This window comes from Callorhinchus milii, unplaced genomic scaffold (assembly GCF_018977255.1).
Source record: "Callorhinchus milii isolate IMCB2004 unplaced genomic scaffold, IMCB_Cmil_1.0 Scaffold67, whole genome shotgun sequence".
NCBI lineage: Eukaryota > Metazoa > Chordata > Chondrichthyes > Chimaeriformes > Callorhinchidae > Callorhinchus > Callorhinchus milii.
This window is the reverse complement of record NW_024704808.1, coordinates 1-23,666: the sequence shown is the minus strand read 5'-3', so window position 1 is coordinate 23,666 and position 23,666 is coordinate 1. Positions and strand designations below refer to the sequence as shown.

Here is a 23,666-nt window from a genome sequence, read left to right as displayed (position 1 = left end):
GACCGGATGGTGATCAGTTGGTACTTGTGTTCCTGTTGGAGGATGGGATGTGATCATTGTACTTGTGTTCCTGTTGGAGGATGGAGATGATCATCATCACTGCAGATTCTTGAGGCTGAAAACCCAACCCGCCCAATTGGGCGTGAAAACCCGCCCAAACCGCAGCCACCAAAGCGCCCGCCCGGCACGTGTGACGTCAGGGTGGTGCGTGAAGACCAGCCTGGCGGTGACGCGATGACGCAGGGCGGTGACGCGTGACGCAGGGCGGTGACGCACCAGACTGGCAGTGTGGACACTGGGACCCAAGATGGCGGCGGCGGCGGCGGGAGGCGACGGTTGAGGGAGTGAGATCTGAGCGGGGAGTCGCCGGTCAGTCAGTCAGGACAGCAGCAGCAACAAGGCCGCAATCCCCGGGCTCGGAGTGGGCCTCAAACCAGCAGCAGGAGAGGGAGTGGGAGTGGAGGAGAGAGAGAGTGGGGGAGTGGGGGGGAAGGGGGGAGAGAGTGGGGAGAGAGTGGGGGGAAGGGGGAGAGAGTGGGGAGAGAGTGGGGAAGGGGGAGAGAGTGGGGGGAGTGGGGAAGGGGGAGAGAGTGGGGAAGGGGGGAGAGTGGGGGAGAGTGGGGAAGGGGGGAGAGAGTGGGGGAGTGGGGAAGGGGGGAGAGAGTGGGGAGGGGGGAGAGTGGGGGAGAGTGGGGAAGGGGGAGAGAGTGGGGGAGAGTGGGGAAGGGGGAGAGAGTGGGGGAGAGTGGGGAAGGGGGAGAGAGTGGGGAGAGAGTGGGGAGGGGAGAGAGTGGGGAAGGGGGGAGAGAGTGGGGAAGGGGGGGAGAGTGGGGGAGAGTGGGGAAGGGGGAGAGAGTGGGGGAGAGAGTGGGGGAGGGGGAGAGAGTGGGGGAGAGTGGGGAAGGGGGGAGAGAGTGGGGGAGAGAGTGGGGAGGGGGAGAGAGTGGGGAAGGGGGGAGAGAGTGGGGGAGGGAGAGCTGTTGGGTTCTGTCAAAGCGCCATTTAGTGTCTTTAAACTCCACAACCGCTGTTTGTCACTAATCCCCCCCGGGGTCGGGCTGTGGTGACCCCCCGGGGTCGGGCTGTGGTGACCCCCCGGGGTCGGGCTGTGGTGACCCCCCGGGGCCGGGCTGTGGTGACCCCCCGGGGTCGGGCTGTGGTGACCCCCCGGGGTCGGGCTGTGGTGACCCCCCGGGGTCGGGCTGTGGTGACCCCCCGGGGCCGGGCTGTGGTGACCCCCCCGGGGCCGGGCTGTGGTGACCCCCCCCGGGGTCGGGCGGTGGTGACTCCCCCGGGGTCGGCTGTGGTGACCCCCCCGGGGCCGGGCTGTGGTGACCCCCCGGGGCCGGGCTGTGGTGACCCCCCGGGGCCGGGCTGTGGTGACCCCCCGGGGCCGGGGCTGTGGTGACCCCCCGGGGCCGGGGAGGATGATGAGAGCCCAGGAGCGTGAGAGCCTGAGAGACCAGCGCCATCGCCTTAACCTCCAGTAAGTGCTGGAAGATGTGGGTGTTTGTTTCCTCACCTCCCACAGCGAGACGTTATCAAAATATTATAATAATAATAAGCCTCACATTTGACCCGGCGCCTGATCACGTCTCAAAGCGCTTCACTGGACACACTGTAAGGTGTGGTGACTGTGTGTTTTGTGGGTGGAATGCGGCAGCCATTTGCACACAGGATTCCATGATGTTTTGCAGCTTATCATACAATGGCTGTAATGTGACGGTTTTGTTGTGTGTTTTCTTCCGACAGCTGTTCATCAAGCGTTGTACCGATTGGTGAGGTCTGAAATCAATGGATAAATGTAAGCACGTGGGCCGGCTTCGGCTCGCCCAGGACCATTCCATCTTAAACCCCCAAAAGTGGCATTGCGTAGACTGCAATACCACTGAGTCAGTGTGGGCCTGTCTATGCTGTTCACATGTTGCTTGTGGGCGATATAACGAGGAACATGCACTCAAACACTTTCAGGACAGTAAACACCCCGTGGCCTTGGAAGTCAATGAATTGTACGTCTTTTGCTACGTCTGCGATGACTATGTGTTGAATGACAATGCCACGGGCGATCTGAAGTTGTTGCGGAGCACGTTGAGTGCCATCAAGAGCCAGAATTATGATTGTACAACGCGCAGTGGGAGGACGTTACGGTCTATGGCAGGAGGCTACGATTCTTACCTTTCTCGAGGATGTGCACAGGCACAGCTTCGAGATGAAGATCAGATGTTCACGGCGTTGTGGCACAGACGCAAGTCTCTCATGTCTAAAGTGTTCCAGTCTTGGTTCGAGCTGACGTCTAGCGGAAAGTGGAGGCTGGAGGAGGAGCGATTAAAGGAAGAGGCTGATATTAAGAGGGAAGAAGCCAGGAAAAGAAGGCAAGAGCTAAAACGGCGGCTGCATGAAGAGTTTGTGAACTTGCCACCTCGCAAGAGTTTACGCTTACAGTTTCAGATTAATGAGACGCTCACTCAAAGGACGTCAGAGAAATCAGCAGAGATAACAACCACTCCTACCTCAAACACCGTTAAGTTGAAAAAAATTAGCGACTCTCCTATGAAACGCAGGCCAACCCTGACGCCTGGTGTGACAGGACTGAGAAACCTGGGAAATACCTGCTACATGAACTCCATTCTCCAAGTGCTAAGTCACTTGCAAGTCTTTTGCAGGTGTTTCTTACAGCTTAACCTGAACCAAACCCAGGAACTGTTGGCTAGTGCCGCGTATATGAAAACGAGGTCCTGCAGTAAGCGATCGCCAGTGGGTGATGGCAACCCAAATGCACCTTCGATTGGAGATGAGGAAAGGAGGTTGAGACGGCCAAGTTTGTCTGCGGGATTGAGCGGAGGAGCGTCGAGGAGCAGAGACATGGAGCTCATTCAACCAAGGGAGCCCAGCTCTGAACCCATCTCTCTGTGTCATGAACTTCACACCCTCTTTCAGGTCATGTGGTCCGGCAAATGGGCGCTGGTCTCCCCCTTTGCCATGCTGCACTGTGTGTGGCGGCTCATCCCGACGTTCCATGGATATGCCCAGCAGGACGCTCAGGAGTTCCTGTGTGAGCTGCTGGATAAAGTGCAGCAGGAATTGGAAGCCACTGGAACCATCTACACAGCCCCTGTTCCCATCTCTCAGAGGAAGCTAATCAGAAAGGTTCTGAGTGTGGTCAACACCATCTTCCATGGCCAGCTCCTCAGTCAGGTAGTTGTTGTTATTGTGGCCACTTGTATTGTTTTTTGAATGTAAAAACAGTAATTGATGGAGTCCTGCAGCTCAGTGGTTAGAGCACTCGCCTCACCAGCGAGAGGACCTGGATTTGATTCCTGGGCAGGGCAAAACGTTGGGCAAGTTTCCTTACTCCTCATGCCTCTGTTTACCCAGCAGTAAGTAGGAACCCAGTTGGCGGATTTCTTTCCCCCCAAAAAACAATAATTTAGTCACTCAGTCCACGACTGTTTGTGTGACGCTGCTGTGGGCAATTGGCTGCTTTGTTTCGACATCTCGAAGACGTGATAAAGTGCTACATGCAAGGATATATATAACTCACTATTTAGGTTTAGCAATTAAGTGGGGGGAGATATATATGCCTGCAGATTTCAGCCTGAATATGACACCATCATTAGTAACATAAGAGTGTACAACACAGGAAAAGACTTCAGTCTGTTTGCCCAGTCTCATGGATCTAGAGGTCTCTAAGTTTGACAGGGGTTAAACCTATCTTTCTGGAGGGAACACAGAAAGTAACTGTTTTTATCATTCCTTAATGTGATTATGTAGTTATGTAGATTATGTTGGAGCTGGAATTGAAATCTTAGGCAAGTTTGCTTACTCCAGACGCCTCTGTTTACCTAGCAGTAAGTAGGAACCCGCTTGTTAGTCGATTGACGGATCATTTTCTGGGGGGTAATAGTCCATCTAACTCTCAGCAAAGAAATTTAAGTGGTTTTGATAGACAGTTGAATAAGACTCAGGTGGTTGTATGATTTAGACGAATATACGATTAATAAAGATAAGCTTTGTACGAGTTTTACTGTATTTAATTGGAAACTGTTCCACAAATGGTTGTACTTTGACTTTGCTTTTGGCTTGTGGTATTCTGAGGATGTGACTCGGAACATATTGAGTCATTTAATGACTGGACTTGGATCTTTGTCAAAGTCGTGGCAAAAAGCTTTAAAGGGAAAGTGTTCAATTACTACAGTTATTTAATTATTACAGTTACTTCGCCAGACAGACGACCAAATGAAATGTGGTAGTCTTTGCTATGCCAGTGGATCCGATCGATATCCCTAAGATGTGACAATGATTTTTGTTATTGACTTTGTTGTTCAGGCTCTGAGTCATTTAATGTGTCGTGCCTATTTTAAAGAAAACAACTGCTTTGGTTAATGGAGTGTTTAAATAGTGCTGACTTTCTAATATTTTAGGATGTCAGTGTGGCTCAGTTGGAATTGCTCCTCCCTCACTTCTGGGTTAGAAGGTTGTGAGCTCAAAGCCCAATATTGGGTTTTGAGATTAATAGTCTAGACTGACCGTCCAGTGAAATGTCCAGTGAGTGCTGAATTATTAGAGGTGTGTCCATCGATTTTTGCGATAGAGAAAAGTTCTCTTTTTTGTGCCTATTTTAGAATCTCTTAGAATATTTGTGGAGTCCTGTAGCTCAGTGGATAGAGCACTCGCCTCTCAAGCGAGAGACCTGAGTTTGATTCCCGGCCGGGGTGAAACCTTGGGCAAATTTCCTTCACACGCCTAATAATAATCCCTCAAGAAAAAAATAATACATTGGTCACTTCAATCCACGACTGTTTGTGGGACGCTGCCGTGCACTATTGGCTGCCACCCACAAAATATACAGTCAATTCACTTTATGGTATATTCTGTGAAGCGCTTTGAGATGTCTAGAAGACGTGAAAAGTGCTATATCAAATGGAAGGATTATTATATATATTTCTTGTCTCAATACAGTAATAATAATAATAATCCTTGCATTTGATATAGCGCTTTTCACGTCGGGAGGACGTCCCAAAGCGCTTCACAGAACACACTGTAAAGTGAATTGACTGTATATTTGTGGGCGAACGCGGCAGCCAATTGCGCACAGCAATGTCCCACAAACAGTCGTGGATTGAAAATGACCAATTTATTATTGTTTTTGGTTTTGGAGGGATTATTATATATACAATACAGTATATTATGCATTTATTGTTTATTGTTTCCTTACAAAGAGTGGGGTGATGTAGTGTAGTTGTTAGAGCACTCGCCTCGCAAGCCAGAGTCCTGGGTTTGATTCCCGGGCAGGGTGAGATGTTGGGCAAATTTTCTTACCCCACATACCTCTGTTTACTTAGCAGTAAGTAGGAATCCGGTTGTTAGTCGCTTTTCTGGGGGTAATAATCTCTTAACAAAACACAAATACATTTTTAAAAAATAATAATTTAGTCACTTAATCCACAACTGTTTAATCCACAAATACAAGGATTATTATTATAGTAATCTGGAGTTGGATTCACCTAATATTGGGATGATGTGAATTAAAAGTTTGTAACTTGATCAATAAGTTTCAATCCACATTACCTAACATGGCGTGTTTTAGTGTTGATTGAAACTGAACAGACATGGCATTTTCACGGGCTGCACAACAGATGAGTAACATTATTAAATTGTGCGTCTGTCTCATGGCTTGTTTTCTCCATTTCTTTCCTCTCCGCTTGTCTCCTTAAGGTGGAGCCTCAGGTTGGGTTAGGATGCTGGTACCTGGCTCCTGTGTGAGCCATGTCAGTGAGTGTTGGCAGGCACCTATGGGGAGCAGCACAGGTGAGCCCATCGTTCGTCCCCACATGTATTATTTGCCACCAGGGCTCACTAGTGGCAGGTAACTTCAGGAAGATTGTTTTGTTAAAACAAATCTTTCTTCCCGATCTGGGGCTCTCAGAGACCAAAAGCACTTCAGGTACTGGCTCTAACTTAAAGTGAGAATTGACTGACAACAGCTTGCATTTATATACAGCCCCTCTGGTAGCATCCCAGAGCACTGGTCAGTGGCAGAGCACGACTCCTAGCCGGTGGAGGGGGAATTTGACCGTAGGCACGGTCGAACAGGAAGGTCTTCGGAGTTTCAGAGCATAGTAGCCACCGAGGGCACAAGGGACAAGCAGGAAGCTGGAGCCAGGCGAGCGGAGGCAGAGGTAGTGGGTTGGGTGGGGTAAGCAGGTTGGAGAGGTAGGGAGTTGCCAGGGCATGAAGGCATTTGAAAATTAAGGGATTTTTGGCTGTGTTACATGTGCTGTTACAGTTTGTAGGAATAGTTTCTCTTACTCCTTTTAAATTTGAGTCCCACTGCGGATGTGTAGGTCCGTACATACCTGTACTGGGATACTCCCAGGTTTCAGCAGAAACTGATGATTGCAGACACACAGCTAATAAAAGTGGTTAGCACACCACGTGGCCCTGATACTCGTGTTGTCTATGGTAACAAGTCATGGGTTTCATTAGTGAGTCATGCAGCAAGTGTGACTACATATAGGGAAAGATTCCACCTGGGTCTAGCTTTATTATAATAATAATCCTTGCATTTGGTATAGAGCCTTATCATGTCATTGAAACGTATCAAAGCGCTTCACAGAATATATTGTAAAGTGGATTGGCCTGGTAGTTTATGGGCGAAACACGCCAGCCAATTGCACACAGCGGTGTCCCACAAACAGTCGTGGGTTGAGTGACCAAATTTTTTTAAAAGGGGTTATAACCCCGAGAAAAATGATCCGCCAATCGACGAACAACCGGATTCCTACTTATTACTAGGTAAACAGAGTTGTGTGGAGTAAAAAAAACTTGCCCAATGTTTCGCTCAGCCGGGAATCGAACCCGGGTCCTCTTACTTGTGAGGCGAGGGCTCTAACCCCTATATTATGAACCACCTTGACTATAGACAGCTTCTTTATTTTTGCAGCTGAAGTGAATTACTTTTCCTACATTAAACTTGATTTGTCATCTATTACCCAGTGTATCTATCGCAAATAGTGTTCTTAACTAAAACAGAGACCACTGCTTTATATATTTGTGGATATTCTTGTGTTGTAGCCCCTTTGCCTAAATTACTGATAACACCATGTTTACTCAGGTCACAGTGTCAAAGGACACAATATTATATACAGTAAAATTTGTATAAATTATATAATCTCCTAAATCGTACATTTGCCCAAGTCCCGTTGAATTTCCTATTATTTATGTTTGACACAACTCATTCTTTGCTTAAGTCATATTCAATGTATGGATTCAACTGATATGACTTATATGAAGTTTACTTCCTCCCAGTGTTGTTGTTTCCTTTAGTTTTTAATTAACTCCTCGACTGAAAGCCTGTAGTTCTTTGTTATTCTCCAGGCTTTGGCACATTGCGGTGTTTGTCTGGTTGGTAATTTTTCCCATTAAATCCTTAAGTTTGTCATCCTGAAAAAGAGACTGATGCAGTTTTGATCCTTATGCTGCTGTGGATCATTGCAACTCTAGAATTCTCCCTCCCTCCACCCTGCCCTCTCCCTCCCCACCTTCAAATCCCACCTAATAACCTTCCTTTTTGATGGTGCTTATGGTCAGCTCTCCCCTTCCTCTCCCCGGCTCGGAATCAGGCTCCGCCACTGTCAAGCTCTCTGGGACGCTAACCTGCATGAAGGGCGCTGTGTAAATGCAAGTCGTCGTTGTTGTTATATCACTGACCCATATGTTTTTGCTTGTATAGGTTACATGCCTTGTTTGTGATAACAAATCAAATACAGTTGAACCATTCTGGGACCTTTCTCTAGAGTTTCCGGAACGATACCACTGCAGTGGGAAAGAGGCAGCATCTCAGCAGCCCTGCTTGTTGACAGAAATGTTAGCAAAATTCACCGAGACTGAAGCCTTGGAAGGAAAAATTTACGCTTGTGATCAGTGCAACAGTGAGTAAATGTACAGCAACGTGTAGTCCTATAGCTCCGTGATTAGAGCACTCACCTAGCGAACAAGAGGACCTGGGTTCGATTCCCGGGCAGGGTGAAACGTTGGGAAAGTTTCCTTGCCCCACAAGCCTCCGTTTACCCAGCAGTAAGTAGGAACCAGGTTGTTAGTCGATTGGCGGATCACTTTCCATGGGGTAATAATCTCTCCAAAAAAAAAATAATAATTTGGTCACTCAATCCACAACTGTTTGTGGGACAATTTCACTATCGGTGGCTGTGCATTCAGCCACTATGCCCCGAAACTCTGGAACTCTCTCCTTCTATCCCTCTGCCTCGCCCCCTTCCTTCCCCATCTTCAGCTCGAGCCTGAAGACATTCGTCTTCAACCGTGTCTACAGTCACCACCCCCCGGCTCAGCGTTCTGCTCCACCACTGACAAGCGCTCTGGGACGCTGCCCTGCCTGAGGGCGCTGGGTAAATGCAAGTTGTTGTTGAAATGTCAAATGTTTTGTGTTTCAGGAAAACGCAGGAAATCCTCATCAAAGCCACTGATCCTGACTGAAGCACAGAAACAGCTGATGGTCCACCGACTACCTCAGGTTCTGCGACTGCACCTCAAACGCTTCCGGTAATAACAATTATTTATCTAACAGTTTTATTGTTTAGGTTTGACATTCAGCAGCAATAATAATCTTTGCATTTGATATAGCGCCTTATCACATCTTCAAGACGTCCCAAAGTGCTTCACCGAATATACTGTAAAGTGTAGTGACTGTGTGTTTTGTGGGTGAACTCAGTTGATTGATGACAACCTCTTTGTTTCAGGTGGTCGGGTCGCAATCATCGTGAGAAAATAGGAGTACATGCCGTTTTCGATCAAATACTGAACCTGGAGCCATACTGCTGTAGAGAGGCCACAAGATCTCTCAGTCCAGACCGCTTCATCTATGACCTGTCTGCTGTTGTCATGCATCATGGGAAGGGCTTTGGCTCAGGACATTACACAGCGGATTGCTACAATACAGAAGGAGGTGCGTTCTGTTCATGTTTATAGTGAGGTTGTGTGATCTGAATATGAGGCAATGTTATTATTGTAATGTAATGAAACCTAGCAGATGTGTTTGTGTTATAGTAATCTATCTAAAGCTTGAGACTGATATAATATTGTTTTGTGGAGCTGTTAAAGAAAGCCACAAAGCAGTTAATAAGAATAATCTTTGCATTTGACACAGCGCCTTATCATGTCTTCGAAATATCTCAAAGAACTTCTCAGAATATATTGCAAATTGGATTGACTGTACATTTTGTAGGCAAACACAACAGCCAGTTGCTTTACATAGATTCTCAATAAATTCTTACTTGCTGATTTAGGAAGACCGACTGTAATCAAAGACGCATGCTCTATAATGTTAATGTTAACTCAAACGTGTCAAACCAATGTTGTATCTCTAATGGCCAGTGTGTGTTGTGTGATGTGGACGGCGTATCTAAAACTTGCTTGTTGTTCTCTGTAGGATTCTGGGTCCACTGTAACGATTCCAAACTGGCCATCTGCACTGTGGACGAGGTGTGCAAGGCTCAGGCGTACATCCTGTTTTATACTCGGAGAGTTACACACAACATGAACCCATCACCTCCCGCTTCACCCTCCACACCAGCAGTGCCCCAAGGAGCAACCTGATTGTGTGGTTCAATGCAGCAACAACACATGACATTTATACAGTGCCTTTTATGTCAGGAGGACATCCCAAGGCCCTGGACATTCAGGAATGTGGACCCAAGCTGGCGGTTAGGATTAGGAGGGATGGAGGGCCGGGAGGGTAGGGGTAGGATGGTGACCAAAGGCATGGTCGAAGAGGGTCTTGAGACGGGCCTTGACTCCGTGAGGGACTATGGGATGTTCCAAAGGGTGGGGGCAGAGAGGCTGAATGTAACTATATCCTCAGCACAATTCAGATTAGCCAAAGGCAGTATCTATCTAGATTTTGTAAAGTTTTTAAACCATTTGGGTTTCATAAAGAGTATGTTAATATCGATGTAACTGAAAGATATACAAGTGTAGCTTGTGATGATATATTTTTCTGTTTTGAACACTTGTACAGTATACTTTGTTCATAAAGTTTTGTAAGGAATATGATTTTGTTTTTACAAGAGAAATAGACTTTGATTTCTTTGTTGAAATTTGAGCAAATATTTGTTTGACGTGAAATGTGCAATAATTCCCACATGAGAACGTCATCAGAGACCATTATTGTGCTTAAATGTGTTGAATGAAACCTGCCCACTGTGCGAATTGGCAACTGCAAATCCTACCATACATTTGGTACAAGTGATTCCAGAGCTAATATTTTTATATTCCCATTCAATAAAATAATAATAATTTGATCACTCAATCCACGGCTGTTTGTGGGTCACTGCTGTGCGCAATTGGCTGCCGCATTTCACCTACAAAATACAGGATTTGGAATAGTTATGCTCAGTGCAATAGTTGTTACTTAAACATTCGTAGGGTTTCATTTCATTAAAAAAAAATTTTTTTGCGGAATTCTACTTTTCATTTGATCCTATATAAGGTAATTCTTCAAGCACTGTGCAACACACGCTCTGCATATTATTGTGCCAACCCAAAATATTATAATTATGTGGAGAGATAAGAAAGGCTGGAATTGTTCTCCTTAGAGTAGAGGTTGAGGGGAGATTTAATAGTCGTGTTCAAAATGATGTGGGTTTTTGAGAGTAGATCGTGAGAAACTGTTTCCTCTGGTGGGTGGGTCGGTAACCAGAGGACACAGATTCAAGATAATTGGCAAAAGAACCAGAGGGGAGACCAGACGAGGAGAAATGTTTTTACCCGGAGAGTTCTTACAGTCTGGAATGCACTGCCTGACAGGCTGGTGGAAGCAGATTCAATAATAACTTTCAAAAGGGAATTGGAGAGGAGCTTCAAAAATTGTAGGGTTATAGGTTAAGAGCGGGGGAGTGGGACTAGTTGGAGTAAGAGCGGGGGAGTGGGACTAGTTGGAGTAAGAGCGGGGGAGTGGGACTAGTTGGTAGCTCTTTCAAAGAGCCGGCACAGGCCGAATGGCCTCCTTCTGTACTGTAAGATTCTATAATTCTGATTCTGGGATGCAAGTATTTCCTCATCCACTCTGCTCCACCATCAGCAGCTGTGCTTCCAGTCACTAACCCCCAAAACTTTGGAACTCTCTTCCCCCAATCCTTCTGCCTTGCCCTCTCCCACCTCTTCAGATCACACCTGAAGACCTTGCTCTGACCTCGCGTACGGTCACCTCACATGGCTTGGGTCAGGCTGTGTCGCTGTTAAACGACCCGAGATGCTATCCTGAATGAAGGGGGCTATGATGTTAAATGTTTTAATCTCTTTTGAACCTTGCAGCAAATAAAATCCAGGATCCATTACATAATCAGTGTAATGAAGGACCTGTCTAGATTGTTTAAATTACCAGAAGTGCTGCTGCACCTTAATTATAGTGAGTTTTTTTCTTTCAAATCCATATACAAAAAAGGGTTAGGTTGGAAAAATCTGATAACGGAATCTTTCACTCTCCGCCGACACGTTCCGATAGCAGGAAATCAGGGCATACAAGGTAGTGGAAATCTAACTTTTACCGAAAGGCTTGGATGTATCCATTCACATTGTCAAGATGGAGGTGGAGATGTTTGTTTGGTCAGGGGATCAAGGGGTATGGGGCAAAGGTGGGTAATTGGAGTTGAAGTACAGATCTTATAGAATGGCAGAATAGGCTTGAGGGCTGAATGGCCTCTTCCTGATCCTATGTTCCTATCTATATACATATGCTGACTTCCCTTAAACAATTGTTAAACAACAATAAATTATATGTGTGTAGCACCTTTCACGTCGGGAGGACATCCCAAGGTGTGGACAGTCAGGGATTTGGACCCGAGTCAAGGATATCCGCTGCTCTTTGGTGATAATGAAAGTTGAATATAGTTGATTTTTTTGTTAAAAATGTTTTAACATTTTTTATAAACTGAATGTATTTTTTACCGAATAACCCAAATTATATTTTCTGAAGTTTCATTGAGTGCTAAACTGTTTGGTTCTAGTTCTCTTCCCTCCCACCCCCCTCATTGGGAATGAATATTGTCCTAATTGGATGTTTCATGAAAGACACATCCTTGTTATTTTGATGCCATCCACAATAGCCATTCATTTAACTGTAGCAAGGTGTTTAGAAAAGGTTTTCAACCTTAGGCACAGGTTCTAACAATGAGTGTTGTTTTGCCAGTGATCAGATTCAATCCAATAGGCCCTTCCATAATCATTGTTTAACAGCTTGTAGCCACTTTGCACCTGAGTGATGTTTTCTGACAGGTTCAGTCCAAACAATAGTCTCGTTAAGGACTAAAATTGACAGCAGCTCATCACCGAGTTTATCGTATATCCGTCCCATTGTTGCTGGGACTTCATTATCCTTTACCTAATTGTTAATGACATTTGTATCATAGCAAAGTAGAGAAACTGCTCTATCTGAAATTATTTAGGCCTTGGGAAATGTAGCCCAGGAACCTTTATGAATGTAAAGGTGGAAGTAAAAAGATTAAGAATTTAGACATCCAGGATTCTAGTTTAATAGTTAAATAATAATAATCCTTGCATTTGATATAGCGCCTAATTGAGATAATTGTGTACCAAAAGTTTTTCTAATCTAAATTTTGGGGACGTGGGAATGAAAAAGGTAACGAACAATGAAAAGATTGCTCTGGAATTTCAGGTAACCAAGTTTGCTTAGAATCAATGTTTGGAGATAATGCAGATCATAATTTTATACAAAGGGAATTTTTGCATATAATAATTTTGTTACTCAATCCATGACTGTTTGTGGGACGCTGCTGTGCACAATTGGCTGCCAAGTTTCGCCCACAAAATAGTCAATTCACTTTCCAGTATATCCTGTGAGGCACTTTGTGACGTCTCGAAGACGCGATAAGTCGCTATATCAAGTGCAAAGATTATTATTATTATGTAGGTGTACTTAGCTATAATGAGCTATATAGCACAACAGTATTTTGTAATATTGGGAAATTAGTTTTACTTTTTTATAAAAATAAAATAGATTTTCATTCCATCTATATTTCTGGTTGTAATATTTTTGGTCATTACAAAGTAATATTATGCAAAAATTGTTACCTCAACACCTAGAATATTTACCTCAATAAACTATGCTAAATCAAAATATGGAGCTACGACTGCGACTTTATTATTCCTAAGGTGAAACATTTTTGTGCAACTATTCTTCCTTCTCAACAAGAACCCTCACGTAATGTAGTGTCCCAGAGCACTTGAACAGCATACAGTTTGGAGAATGTTTAAATTCAAAGAGGGACCCTACAAACTATGTAACCTCCCCTCCCTCTGCACGCTCACCTATTGCAAAAATTTAAAGATGTCATTACTTTCTGATTATTATATTACAGTGCCTGAAATTTCAGCCCTATTTTCATTATTAGAGAAAAAAGATTTCAATGGTTTGATTGCACTCTTTATCAACACTTCTGTTTCTTTTACTAGCAGCAACAACTACAACAACAACTATCAGGTGGACATCCCAAGGCGCTGGACAGTCAGGGATTTGGACCCGAGCTGGGAGGTTGGGATCAGGAGGGGTGGAGGGCTCGGGTAGGAGGGTGATCAAAGGCGCGGTCGAAGAGGAGCGTCTTGAAGGAGGTGAGGTAAAGGAACTGTGGGATTCAGTTCCAAAGGGTGGGGGCAGAGAGGCTGAAGGCCTGACTGCCGATGGTGAGGGTGGGCTGGTGATGTGGAGCAGGCATGGCGTTAGCAGGTCAGAGGTAGGAAGGAGCGAGGCTGTGCAAGACTTTGAAGGCAAGAATGAGTATTTTGAACTCTATCCTCTGGGGGATGGGGAGCCAGTGGAGCCGGGCGAGGGTGGGGCTGATAGGGTCACAGAGCCTGATATGGGAGAGGACGCGAGCTGCAAGATCTTGTGATGTAGTATGCCTCGTGATGTACGTCCCTTAGTTTCCCAACTGCAGGCCCAAGTTCCAAAGCATTGCCTTGCTCATATTTCAGGAACATAGAAGAGTTTGTATCTGAAACTTTGAAAATCTGTATTCCTATATAGGTTATTAATTTGATCTCAGTTGCTCAGTCCCTGGGGTGATTCTGGCTGTGATGCCTTAGTTTCCACAAGCAACTTGTGATTTTGAATTATGTTGTTTGTTGCATCTTACTCTGGAATTATTTGGATTACTTCAGGTTTATTAAAGAAACACACACTGTTGCTTGTTACGGTCTCCTGAGATGGATTTGGCTCTGCTTAAAATGGCCTGTGCCCAGCTTGCTGCATACCACTGACTATGAATAGCATTCTATACTAAGACCTAGGCCTGGCTCTTAGTAAAGCACTGACTTGTACATATCTAAATGCATCACATTAGTGCAAACTTAGGTATCAGAAACTCTTAAGCATTTGAATGTTTTTCTTCCATTGGCTTCCATTAATATGCTTGTTACAAAAGCTAAGGCAAGTTTCCTTACTCCACACGTCCATTTATCTAGTAGTCGATTGGCGGATCGCTTTTCGGGGGTAATAATCCCTCCCAAAAAATCACTCAATCCACGACTGTTTGTGAGACGCTGCTGTGCGCAATTGGCTGCCGTGTTTTGCCCACAAATATACAGTCAATTCAATTTATGGTATATTCTGTGAAGCGCTTTGAGACGTTTCAAAGACGTGATAAGGCGCTATATCAAATACAAGGATTATTATTACATAAAGTATTACAACATAGTGTATTAAACAGATATGACAGTCAATGACATTTACCATGAGCAGCATGGCAAAAGGTGTTTGGTCTTAACGCCACACATGTGGATAGGAAAAACTATGAGCCCTGCTTCAATACGTTTTCAAATGATATTCCAACCCCTTATTCCTTTCACAAGTTCTATGCAATCTACTGCAACCCAACCTTATTTCAGTGTGAGAAAATCTCTTCTTCCACAGGTCACAGCGTCCATCATGTAGCTTCTTCTCCTGACGAGGTTTATCCTGACTGGGGTCGGGCGGCAGTTGATTGAGGTTCATGTATCGTTCCTGACGGATATTTTCCACGTGGTAGGAATCACAGACAAGTTGCAAATTCCTTCCCGACATTCCCAACAAGCACCTGCTTTCCGGAAGGTTTGTGTAAACGCCTACTTCTCTTCAACTAGCTCCATGAATGGTTTACACAGTTTACTGCACGATTCCAACAGCTATAAATAACAACAACTTGCATTTACACAGCGCCCCTCACGTGGGGTAATCTCCTGGAGCGCTTGACAGTGGCGGAGCCTGACACTGAGCCAGAGGAAGGTGACCGTCAGCATGAGCAAAAAGGTCTTTAGGTGGGATTTGAAAGTGGGGAGGGAGGGGGCAAGGCAGAGGGATTGAGGGAGAGAGTTGCAGAGATTTGGGGCGTAGTGGCTGTAGGAACAGCCACCAGTGGTGGAGCAGAATGCAGAAGCCGAGCGGTAGAGATAGATAATGCAGAGTAACTGCACTCCCTAAGAACATCAATGCTTTTCCCACTGAAATACAGGTACCACAGATAGGAACAATCTCACATATTACTATAAATGTTGAAATTGACATTTGTTATATATTTTTTAAAAAGTTCTTTTATAAAATCAGATGTCAAGTTCCAATTGGAATTTCTTCAATCTTTAAAATAAAACCATCTTTGGGTGCTTTACCACTTACATAAAGCATGTGTCAGTAAGGTTTAAGTTTGTCGCAAAAGTTCTTGTAGCAAAGATGCCATTGTTTATGTGGATTGTGAATGGACTCAGCAAGACTCTCCTGTCCATCAGTCACCGTGCTGTTTGTAAACAACCTCCAATTGTGGTGCCAGTTCCCATTGGATTGTGTCCTCATAGAGCTCAAGAGAGAATCAGAGCTGTAATAAGTCTACACATCTTCAAGGCCAGCCTATTAGAACCACAGAAATTACAGCATAGAAAACCCATCAAGCCTAACCTGGTGAAACTCTACCTGCCATAATTCCAATTCCTGATACTTTTATACACTTTACCTGCTTACCTGCTTCCATTCCAAATTACGATAGGTCTCCGCCTCAATAGCCAATTGTAACAGAGTGTTCTATATTCTAATATAATCCTTGCATTTTTATAGAGCCTTATCACATCTTCGAGATGACTCAAAGCGCTTCACAGAATATACAGTAAAGCTAATTGATTGTATATTTTGTGGGAGAAACACGGCAGCCAATTACTTTATTTCTATTATTTTTTTTAAGGGATTATTACCCCCAGAAAAGTGATCCACCAATCGACTAACAACTGGGTTCCTACTTACTGCGAGGTAAACAGAGGCGTGTGGCGTCAGGAAAGTTGCCTAAGGTTTTGTCCTGCCCAGGAATCGAACTCGGGTCCTCTCACTTGCGAGGCGAGTGCTCTAACCACTGAGCTACAGGACTCTACAATCCACCCCGAAATGCCGGATCTCAATTACATTCTAGATGAATTCTTTAGCTGATACGTCCTGGAAAAAGCCCTGTTAACACTAAAATAAGAAGGTCCTAGGAGCCAGAAACCTTTATTAAAAATGTCGTCATCAAAGGAAATACAAGCTCCCTGCATCATCCCAATTGCCAGCCGCGTTATAACATGGCAAATATAATAACTGCAGTCCATTACCAAAACAAAAAGAAGAGGAGAAAGCTATTGGTGGAACCATTTTGTCAGCTCTCCCCGACAGAATAAAGTGAAACAGGTGACTGCTTAATAATCGTCCCCACGACTCACGACTTCCTTACACGTTGGACGCAGCAAAATAGTGTGCTCAAACTGTGCTGTGTACGAGCCTTTGATGTCACAGAGCGGAGGGTAAGGATCCACGATCCCCAGGTCACACAGATTCTTCAGGGCCATAAGGTATTTGCTCTCCCCCAAACGGTCCAGCCACCGACGGCAGAAGGCAAGTGTCCCAAAGTTCTCGTTGATAACATTTAGGAGGTGTTTTGCTCTTGGAAGTCTGGGGGGAATCACAGCACAAATGGTGATCAGTACACAGTCCATGTGGTTTAAGTATTTAATTATCAACAGACACTGCTATCTGCCAAACTCATTCTCCAAAAGGGGAGGGGGACGACGACGACGAAAGGAGTAACATAGGATCATAGGAACAGGAGGAGGCCATTCAGCCCCTCTAGACTGTTCCGCCATTCTATAAAATCAATGACTGATCTGTACCTCAACTCCAATTACCTGCTCTAATAAGAGGGCTCTCCGTGTGCCTGAGCTAGACTTGCTTGGCAATGGAATACCAGAATTGAGCCGACTCTCTGTGGTGGTCTTGTTTGTTCAATTCCTGAGTCGGGGTCTGCAGGACTCCGAGGCACATTGCTACCAACCTGTTACCCACAGCTCAGGTACACATCTGTCCCTCCCATTGATCCCACAGTGAGAGATACAGAGCTTGAGCTGTTCACCTCTGAGCATACCAATCAAAGTGGATACAAGACCTAAATATCTAAGGGTTCATGAACCTGGACTCCAGCTAATGCCTTGTTGAGACCGACAATGTTCACAAATCTATGAGGGAAATGACAGGTGCTCCAAACATACAGGATATATTGTGCTACTGGTCTGGAAAACACTATTTTTCCCATTATTTTAATATAAATTCCTGAATATATAAAAAAAAACTAGCTGAAAAATTGTGATGAAAAAAAGCTCACAGATTTGCTGATCAATCTTACCTGATCGGCACGTGGCCAACATCAAAATTCTTCATATAATGTGAACAGTCCATGTCATCGTGAACAACTCCCTTTCCAGTGCTGCCAAAGGTTTCTATAGCGTAAACTTCTCCTTCCTACAGGCAGGGACAGAGCAGTTACAAACATAATGTTATTATCCTTCATTTGATATAGCGCCTTATCATGTCTTTGAGATGTCGCAAAGTGCTTCATAGCATATACCATAAAGTGAACTGAAGGTAAATCAGGAATATAACATGATGGTTCTTTACCTCCATTTTGGTTGCCTCTCCTCCTTTGACGATCGGGACAGTTTTCCCTGCGTGTATCCTGTACTGTCCAATGGAATGTCCATTCAGATTGCGGATTGGCTTTACTGTAATATGAGTAGAAAATAACTCATTAAACTTGCACGCTAATATATGACACACTTACATTTTTACACACTCACATTTTACGACACTGACAAGCTTCTAACACGACTGAAACACAAGGTTCAATCAAGCCACCGACTTAAAATATTGTTAAACTATGTCCCGATGGCTTCTAGAAACTCTAGAGTGTATAACTCTGTCCTCACCAGCTCTAACTGCAGTGTATGTTCGCTAACGATACCTGCCTACCAACTAGGGATTTTCATCCCGGAATTTCGGGAGCACCAGAACCATATGGGATCCCAAATCCCGGGATTGCAACCCCTCCTCCCAATACAACAACTTGCATTTATATAGTGCCCTTCACATGGGATAGCGTCCCAGATAGTGGCAAAGCCTGACAATAAAATACAATATAATAAAATACAAAAGAACAGACTCGGGGGGGCTGAATGGCCTACTCTTGTTCCTGTGTTCCTATATATATACACACACACACACAAGCTTTCAATTTCCTGAAAAGCAAAGGAAAACTTAAAAATTCTTTAAACTTGAGCTCTGACACTGCAGAAAATCCTACAAGTACTGACTAAACTTTACACGTTTCTACACTGTTGGTCTAATTGCAAATATGACCTGCCAACATATCCGTTCATATACAATGTATACCTTGGTATGTTTTGCCATCGATTTCAACCTCATAGGATTCCATAACTTCTTGAATTGCTTCACCAACATCACACAGACGAACATCTATTCCTGCATTCTAAGATACAAGACACAAATATACAAACTTGAGTGGTCAATGTTAATGCAAACTATTACATTTCTAATCAGTTACTGTGACACATTAGATGGTGCGTAGACTTTAGAACTCTGCATATATTTTCTGGGTGAACACATGTAAAATAGCTTGACGTACAATTCTGATTGCTGTATACTGTAAGGTAGAATAAACGGCCCAACAAATAATAATAATCCTTGCATTTGATATAGCGCCTATTCACATCGTCGAGATGTCGCAAAGCGCTTCACAGAATATACTGTAAAGTGGAGTGACTGTATTTTGTGGAAAAAACAAATACAAGGTATGCTAACTCTGTTAACTTACCCGTATACCGGTATTCGTGGCATCTTTAACAGCTTCTATAAGTTTGTCGTATTTGGGGTTAAACGTCACTGTGAACGCACAGTCAATAATACGGCCTGCGAGGGAGAAAATGGGGGAAAAGTCAGCATTCAATGTCACAAACATTTTTTGGGGAGGTCATCCGGTGTGTCTGACACACACAGAAACCCGTCACCGTTGCTTAAGATTCTCCAAACCAAGCTGAGAATTCCACACATCCCACCTACACATGGAAATTCCAGATACTGTTGGAATGGAATGCACTCTCTCTCCCTGGAGGGACACATCCTGTTTACCTAATTCCGGAGAGTATTAGGCGCAGGTTGGTAAGCGCCAAGGCTTGGGGGGAGCCCAGAGTGTGCGTTGGGGTAACTGCTGGAGTCTAACCAGCTAAACCCACATAGCTTGCTATTGAGAGCGCTGTCTGTTAAGCTTTCCCGCTGCTTGTCCAGCTAGGACCCCCTCCTTAGTTAGGGCTTTGGCTTGTAGGGTTACCAGGAGCTGATGGTTAGGATTCCCTGCCCCCAGTGGCTGGTTCCCCTTCCAGGTCCTGCTGATGAGCCAGGCCGGGCTGTGCCCTGGGATACTGCAGCCCCTCCTGGCTCAGGAACCGGATTCCCAAGACAACCACAAAACAAAACCTCATAATAGTAAAATTATTGTAAAACATGGACAAGAAAAAACACAACCAACCGTTTATATGGGTTCCAAAATCAATTTTGCAAACATCGTCGTACTGGAGGACGGTGGAGTCCCCAGCGTTGGGTGTATAATGTGCAGCACAGTTATTCAGTGAACAGCCTGTGGGGAAAGCCAGGCCAGCGTGCAATCTGTTCTCCTTGATCAACTTCCGTGAACAATCTTCTAGCTTTTCACTGGAGAGACACATGATTTCAAATTTGTTTTTCCTTTCCAGTTTTGTAAATACTCTAAACAGAATATCACTAATATAATAATAACAACCATCCTTGCATTTGATGTAGCCCCTTATCCATCCCACAGTCCCTTCGCCTCGCTCTCTCCCTCGCCTCCTTCAAGGCATGTCTCAAGACCCTCCTCTTTGACTGTGCCTTCGGCCACCCTCTTAGCCCCTAACCTCCTGATCCCAAGCTCGAGCTCGGTCCAAATCTCTGACGTTCTCATGACGTGAAAGCTGCTGTGTAAATGTCATTTGCTGTTGTCTCAAAAGCGATGTGTACAGGGATCTGGGAGCAGGTCGACTACCTACATACTCTCTTTAGTTACCGAGTTTGGTCTGGTGAGAAAAGAGGAAGAAAAGGAGAATAAAATACCAGAAATGATTGGAAGTGCTTACCAGATCTCAATCATAGACATCCCAGGCTTTAGCCAGCTCATGACATACTTGCGCACTTGTCTATGTGCTTCGGCAGCCTGTCGAAAATCACTCCAGATCTCTTCGCTGGCTTGATCTAACACTCTCTTCTCCTCGCTGGTGGTACGCCAGGCAGCAGTACGTCTGAATAAATAATACAAGAATAATAATAATAATCCTTGATATAGCGCTTTATCATGTCTTTGAGACATCTCAAAGCACTTCACAGGATATACTGTAAAGTGTAGTAACTGTGTGTTTTGTAATGAGTGTATCAATGTTTCTGTTTTAAGAATCGACTTTGTCAACTATTACTAGCAACAAAAATAACACTTCAGTGGTCAAACTCTGATATGACACTAGCCAGAATTATCGAAACAAAAGGTTTACTTCGTAATCTTCCCTCTTTATTCACCTACAGAGTAGATTTAGTCAGAATTAAATGATAGCAAAAAAGGACTTACCCATCCTGTAAAGTGGGGTATTCACACTCCTGCCCTTTAGAGAAAACACCCGAAGGAAACAGCTCACATATGGGAATGGAGGGAGGATCTGTCTGAATCTTTGCTGTTCACAGTGGAAAAAAAACACATACATTTACATTATAATCATTCCATGTGATTATGTACAAATATTCTTAACAGTGCAGCGACTATTTGAAGGTGAACCCATGTACACAGCCATGCCCCATAAACAGCAACCAAGTGAATGATCAATTTACAACAACGACTTGCATGTATACAGTGCCCTTCATGCAGGGGAGCATGTCGGACCGCTGAACAATGGTGGAGCTTGACCCTGAGCCAGGGAGTGGGTGGGGGTGTGTGTGGGGAACGGTCGAAGAGGAAGATCTTCTGGTGTGAAGATGGGGAAGAAGGAGACAAGGCGGGAGGGATTGAGACAGTGTCAGCCTGGACTATGAGCTCACAGTCACAATATGGGCCTTGAACCCATAACGCAACTAGGAACTCAAAAGGTCCTGCGTCATGTGGATCTGAAGTACTCCAAGACACCGCTGATGACAGACAACTCAGCCTAGCTCATTGGCAAGTTGCCATCACGGTCTCAAAGCAACTTTCTGCTTATCCTGGGTAACAAACAGTGGGAAACTTGCCAGACAGGGCCCTCACTGGCAAGAAATGTGGGTTTAGCTGATTACACTCCAGCAGTCCTCCACTACATACTCTGGGGTCCCAAGCCCTGACTGTCACCAACCTGTCCCTAATACTCTATGGAATCAGCTGGGCAGCCTGCGAGCCTCGGGAGAGAGAGTGTATGCCATTTCACAGGGAAATTTCCAAGCGTAAGTGGCTACATATGTAGAACTAACTGTGTCTGATACAGGACAAGTTCACCTTCCATAATCTTGACATTAATCAAGTGCTGCACTAATGTTACCAAACACATCGATCAAAATACACTTACGTCCTTTCTTCTTCTTCTTTTTCTTCTTTTTCTTCCCTCCAGAATTTTCCCCTTCACCGTCTCCTTCTGTTGATAAAGGGTAAACGTTGTCTGAGAACAGGTTACATTTCACACAAGTCCACAAGACATTTTAGTGAAAATAAACACAAATGTTCCCGTGTTGACGGCGAACTTGCCTTCCTCTCCATCTTCCTCTCTCTCTTTGTCCTCCAGGGCTTGCTTCTCCAGCTGGGATGTCACGTCATTAACACTAGTAACACCACTGGGTTCTTTCTCATTGTCATTTTGTGCCCCTAAAAAGAACAGAAAGTGTTGAAAGATTGAACTTTTAAAGCGTTCTTTCTGTTAGTCGGTTAAGAGAGAAATTTGATGCCGAGTTACTGAAATATTCCTCGAGGTTTAAGGGAAAACTCACTCTACCAAATTGCATTCCTTGAGACATAATAATAATCTTTGCATTTGATATAGCACCTTATCACGTCGTTGAGACGTCTCAAAGCGCTTCACATAATATATTGTAAAGTGAATTGACTGTATATTTTGTGAGCAAAACGTGGCAGCCAATTGTCCTACATACAGTCGTGGATTGAGTGACCAAATTATTATTATTTTTTAATTTATTTTTTGAAGGGATTATTTCCCTTGGAAAAGCGATCTGCCAATCGACTATCAACTGGGTTCCTACTTACAGCTGTTCCTTACTAGGGATTGCCAATAATGTACTGCATAATTCTTAAATGTTTCACCAACAGATAATGACAGAAGCAGCCCACTCAGCTAGCTTGGCACATCTGATCCCAGCAGATTACGTTCATCGCGAAAAGCAATAAATTATCAGAGAGTAAGTAACATTTAGTCTTTACATTTACACTCGCCAGTGACAATCTGAATCCATCAGACAACACAGCCAGGGTTACTGCACCATGAAATGAGGTTTTGAAGCTAGAATAACAACCATCTCTATGTCAAACTGTTGGAATTAATGCTCACCGAATGAAGGCCATTATTGCTGAACTTTACACAGTAACTCCTATGACATTAGAAAACTATCATCTCACATTATGTGGAAACTTTAGTTAATATTAAGTAATATAATAATCCTTGAATTTTATATCGCGCCTTATCACGTCCTTGAGACGTCTCAAAGCGCTTCACAGAATATACTGTAAAGTGAATTGATGGTGTATTTTGTGGGCAAAACGCGGCAGCCAATTGCGCACAGCAGCGTCCCACAAACACTCGTGGATTGAGTGACCAATGTAGAACTATGGATCCACTCCCCAATTTTCTCTTCGAAGGTCACTAAATTGAGAACCACATCTACAAAATAAAATCTTCCTTGAGATGGCTCGAGTGTAAGATGGGTCTCTCTGGGAATAACAGATTCTGAGACAAAATACTTGACTCAAAGCAAAGCCAAGTAGGTCATCGCTGATCAGCCACGTGGCCAGTCAATAGAGCTTGGAGTTACAGTTGCCCAGTCCGCCAAGCCTATACCAGGCTCTGTAATTGCCAGTTTTTATATCAAATCTCTCTCCAGCCTGCCTCTAGCCAAGAACATAAAGGTATAACAGAACAGATCAAAGCAGCGAGACTAATTATACAGATGTCTTTCTCGCTAATAATGTATTAGGATTGTGCATCAATTTAGCTTTGTTACAAATACTCTCAAGGGGTTTACCCCACTGACTCCTATGTTATTAATA

General features: G+C 44.4%; 2 protein-coding genes across 3 annotated transcripts; one reads left to right on the top strand and one right to left on the bottom strand.

Moving 5' to 3' along the window:
• The first annotated feature begins 296 nt into the window (after positions 1 to 296).
• On the top strand, positions 297 to 9,772 carry LOC121851600 (ubiquitin carboxyl-terminal hydrolase 44-like). 2 transcript variants are annotated; one of them, XM_042345610.1, is made up of 6 exons: positions 297 to 369; positions 1,753 to 3,195; positions 7,733 to 7,931; positions 8,451 to 8,559; positions 8,757 to 8,962; positions 9,446 to 9,772. In XM_042345610.1, exons 2-6 carry the CDS (start codon positions 1,795 to 1,797, stop codon positions 9,610 to 9,612), a joined length of 2,082 nt encoding a protein of 693 aa, XP_042201544.1. In that variant the 5' UTR covers positions 297 to 369; positions 1,753 to 1,794; the 3' UTR covers positions 9,613 to 9,772. The 2 variants fall into 2 exon arrangements, with proteins under 2 accessions (XP_042201544.1, XP_042201545.1); XM_042345611.1 differs by lacking the exon at positions 297 to 369 and adding an exon at positions 1,380 to 1,486.
• A 6,746-nt stretch (positions 9,773 to 16,518) lies between these two features.
• LOC103188901 (methionine aminopeptidase 2) lies at positions 16,519 to 22,253 on the bottom strand (the record flags this gene model as incomplete). Its single annotated transcript, XM_007909072.2, is given in 10 exon segments — positions 16,519 to 16,972; positions 17,700 to 17,815; positions 17,972 to 18,075; positions 18,743 to 18,839; positions 19,185 to 19,279; positions 19,896 to 20,077; positions 20,518 to 20,679; positions 21,000 to 21,102; positions 21,961 to 22,026; positions 22,137 to 22,253. Coding segments are annotated over 10 exon segments (1,295 nt in total), but the record flags the coding sequence as incomplete, so codon positions are not given.
• Positions 22,254 to 23,666: the final 1,413 nt, after the last annotated feature.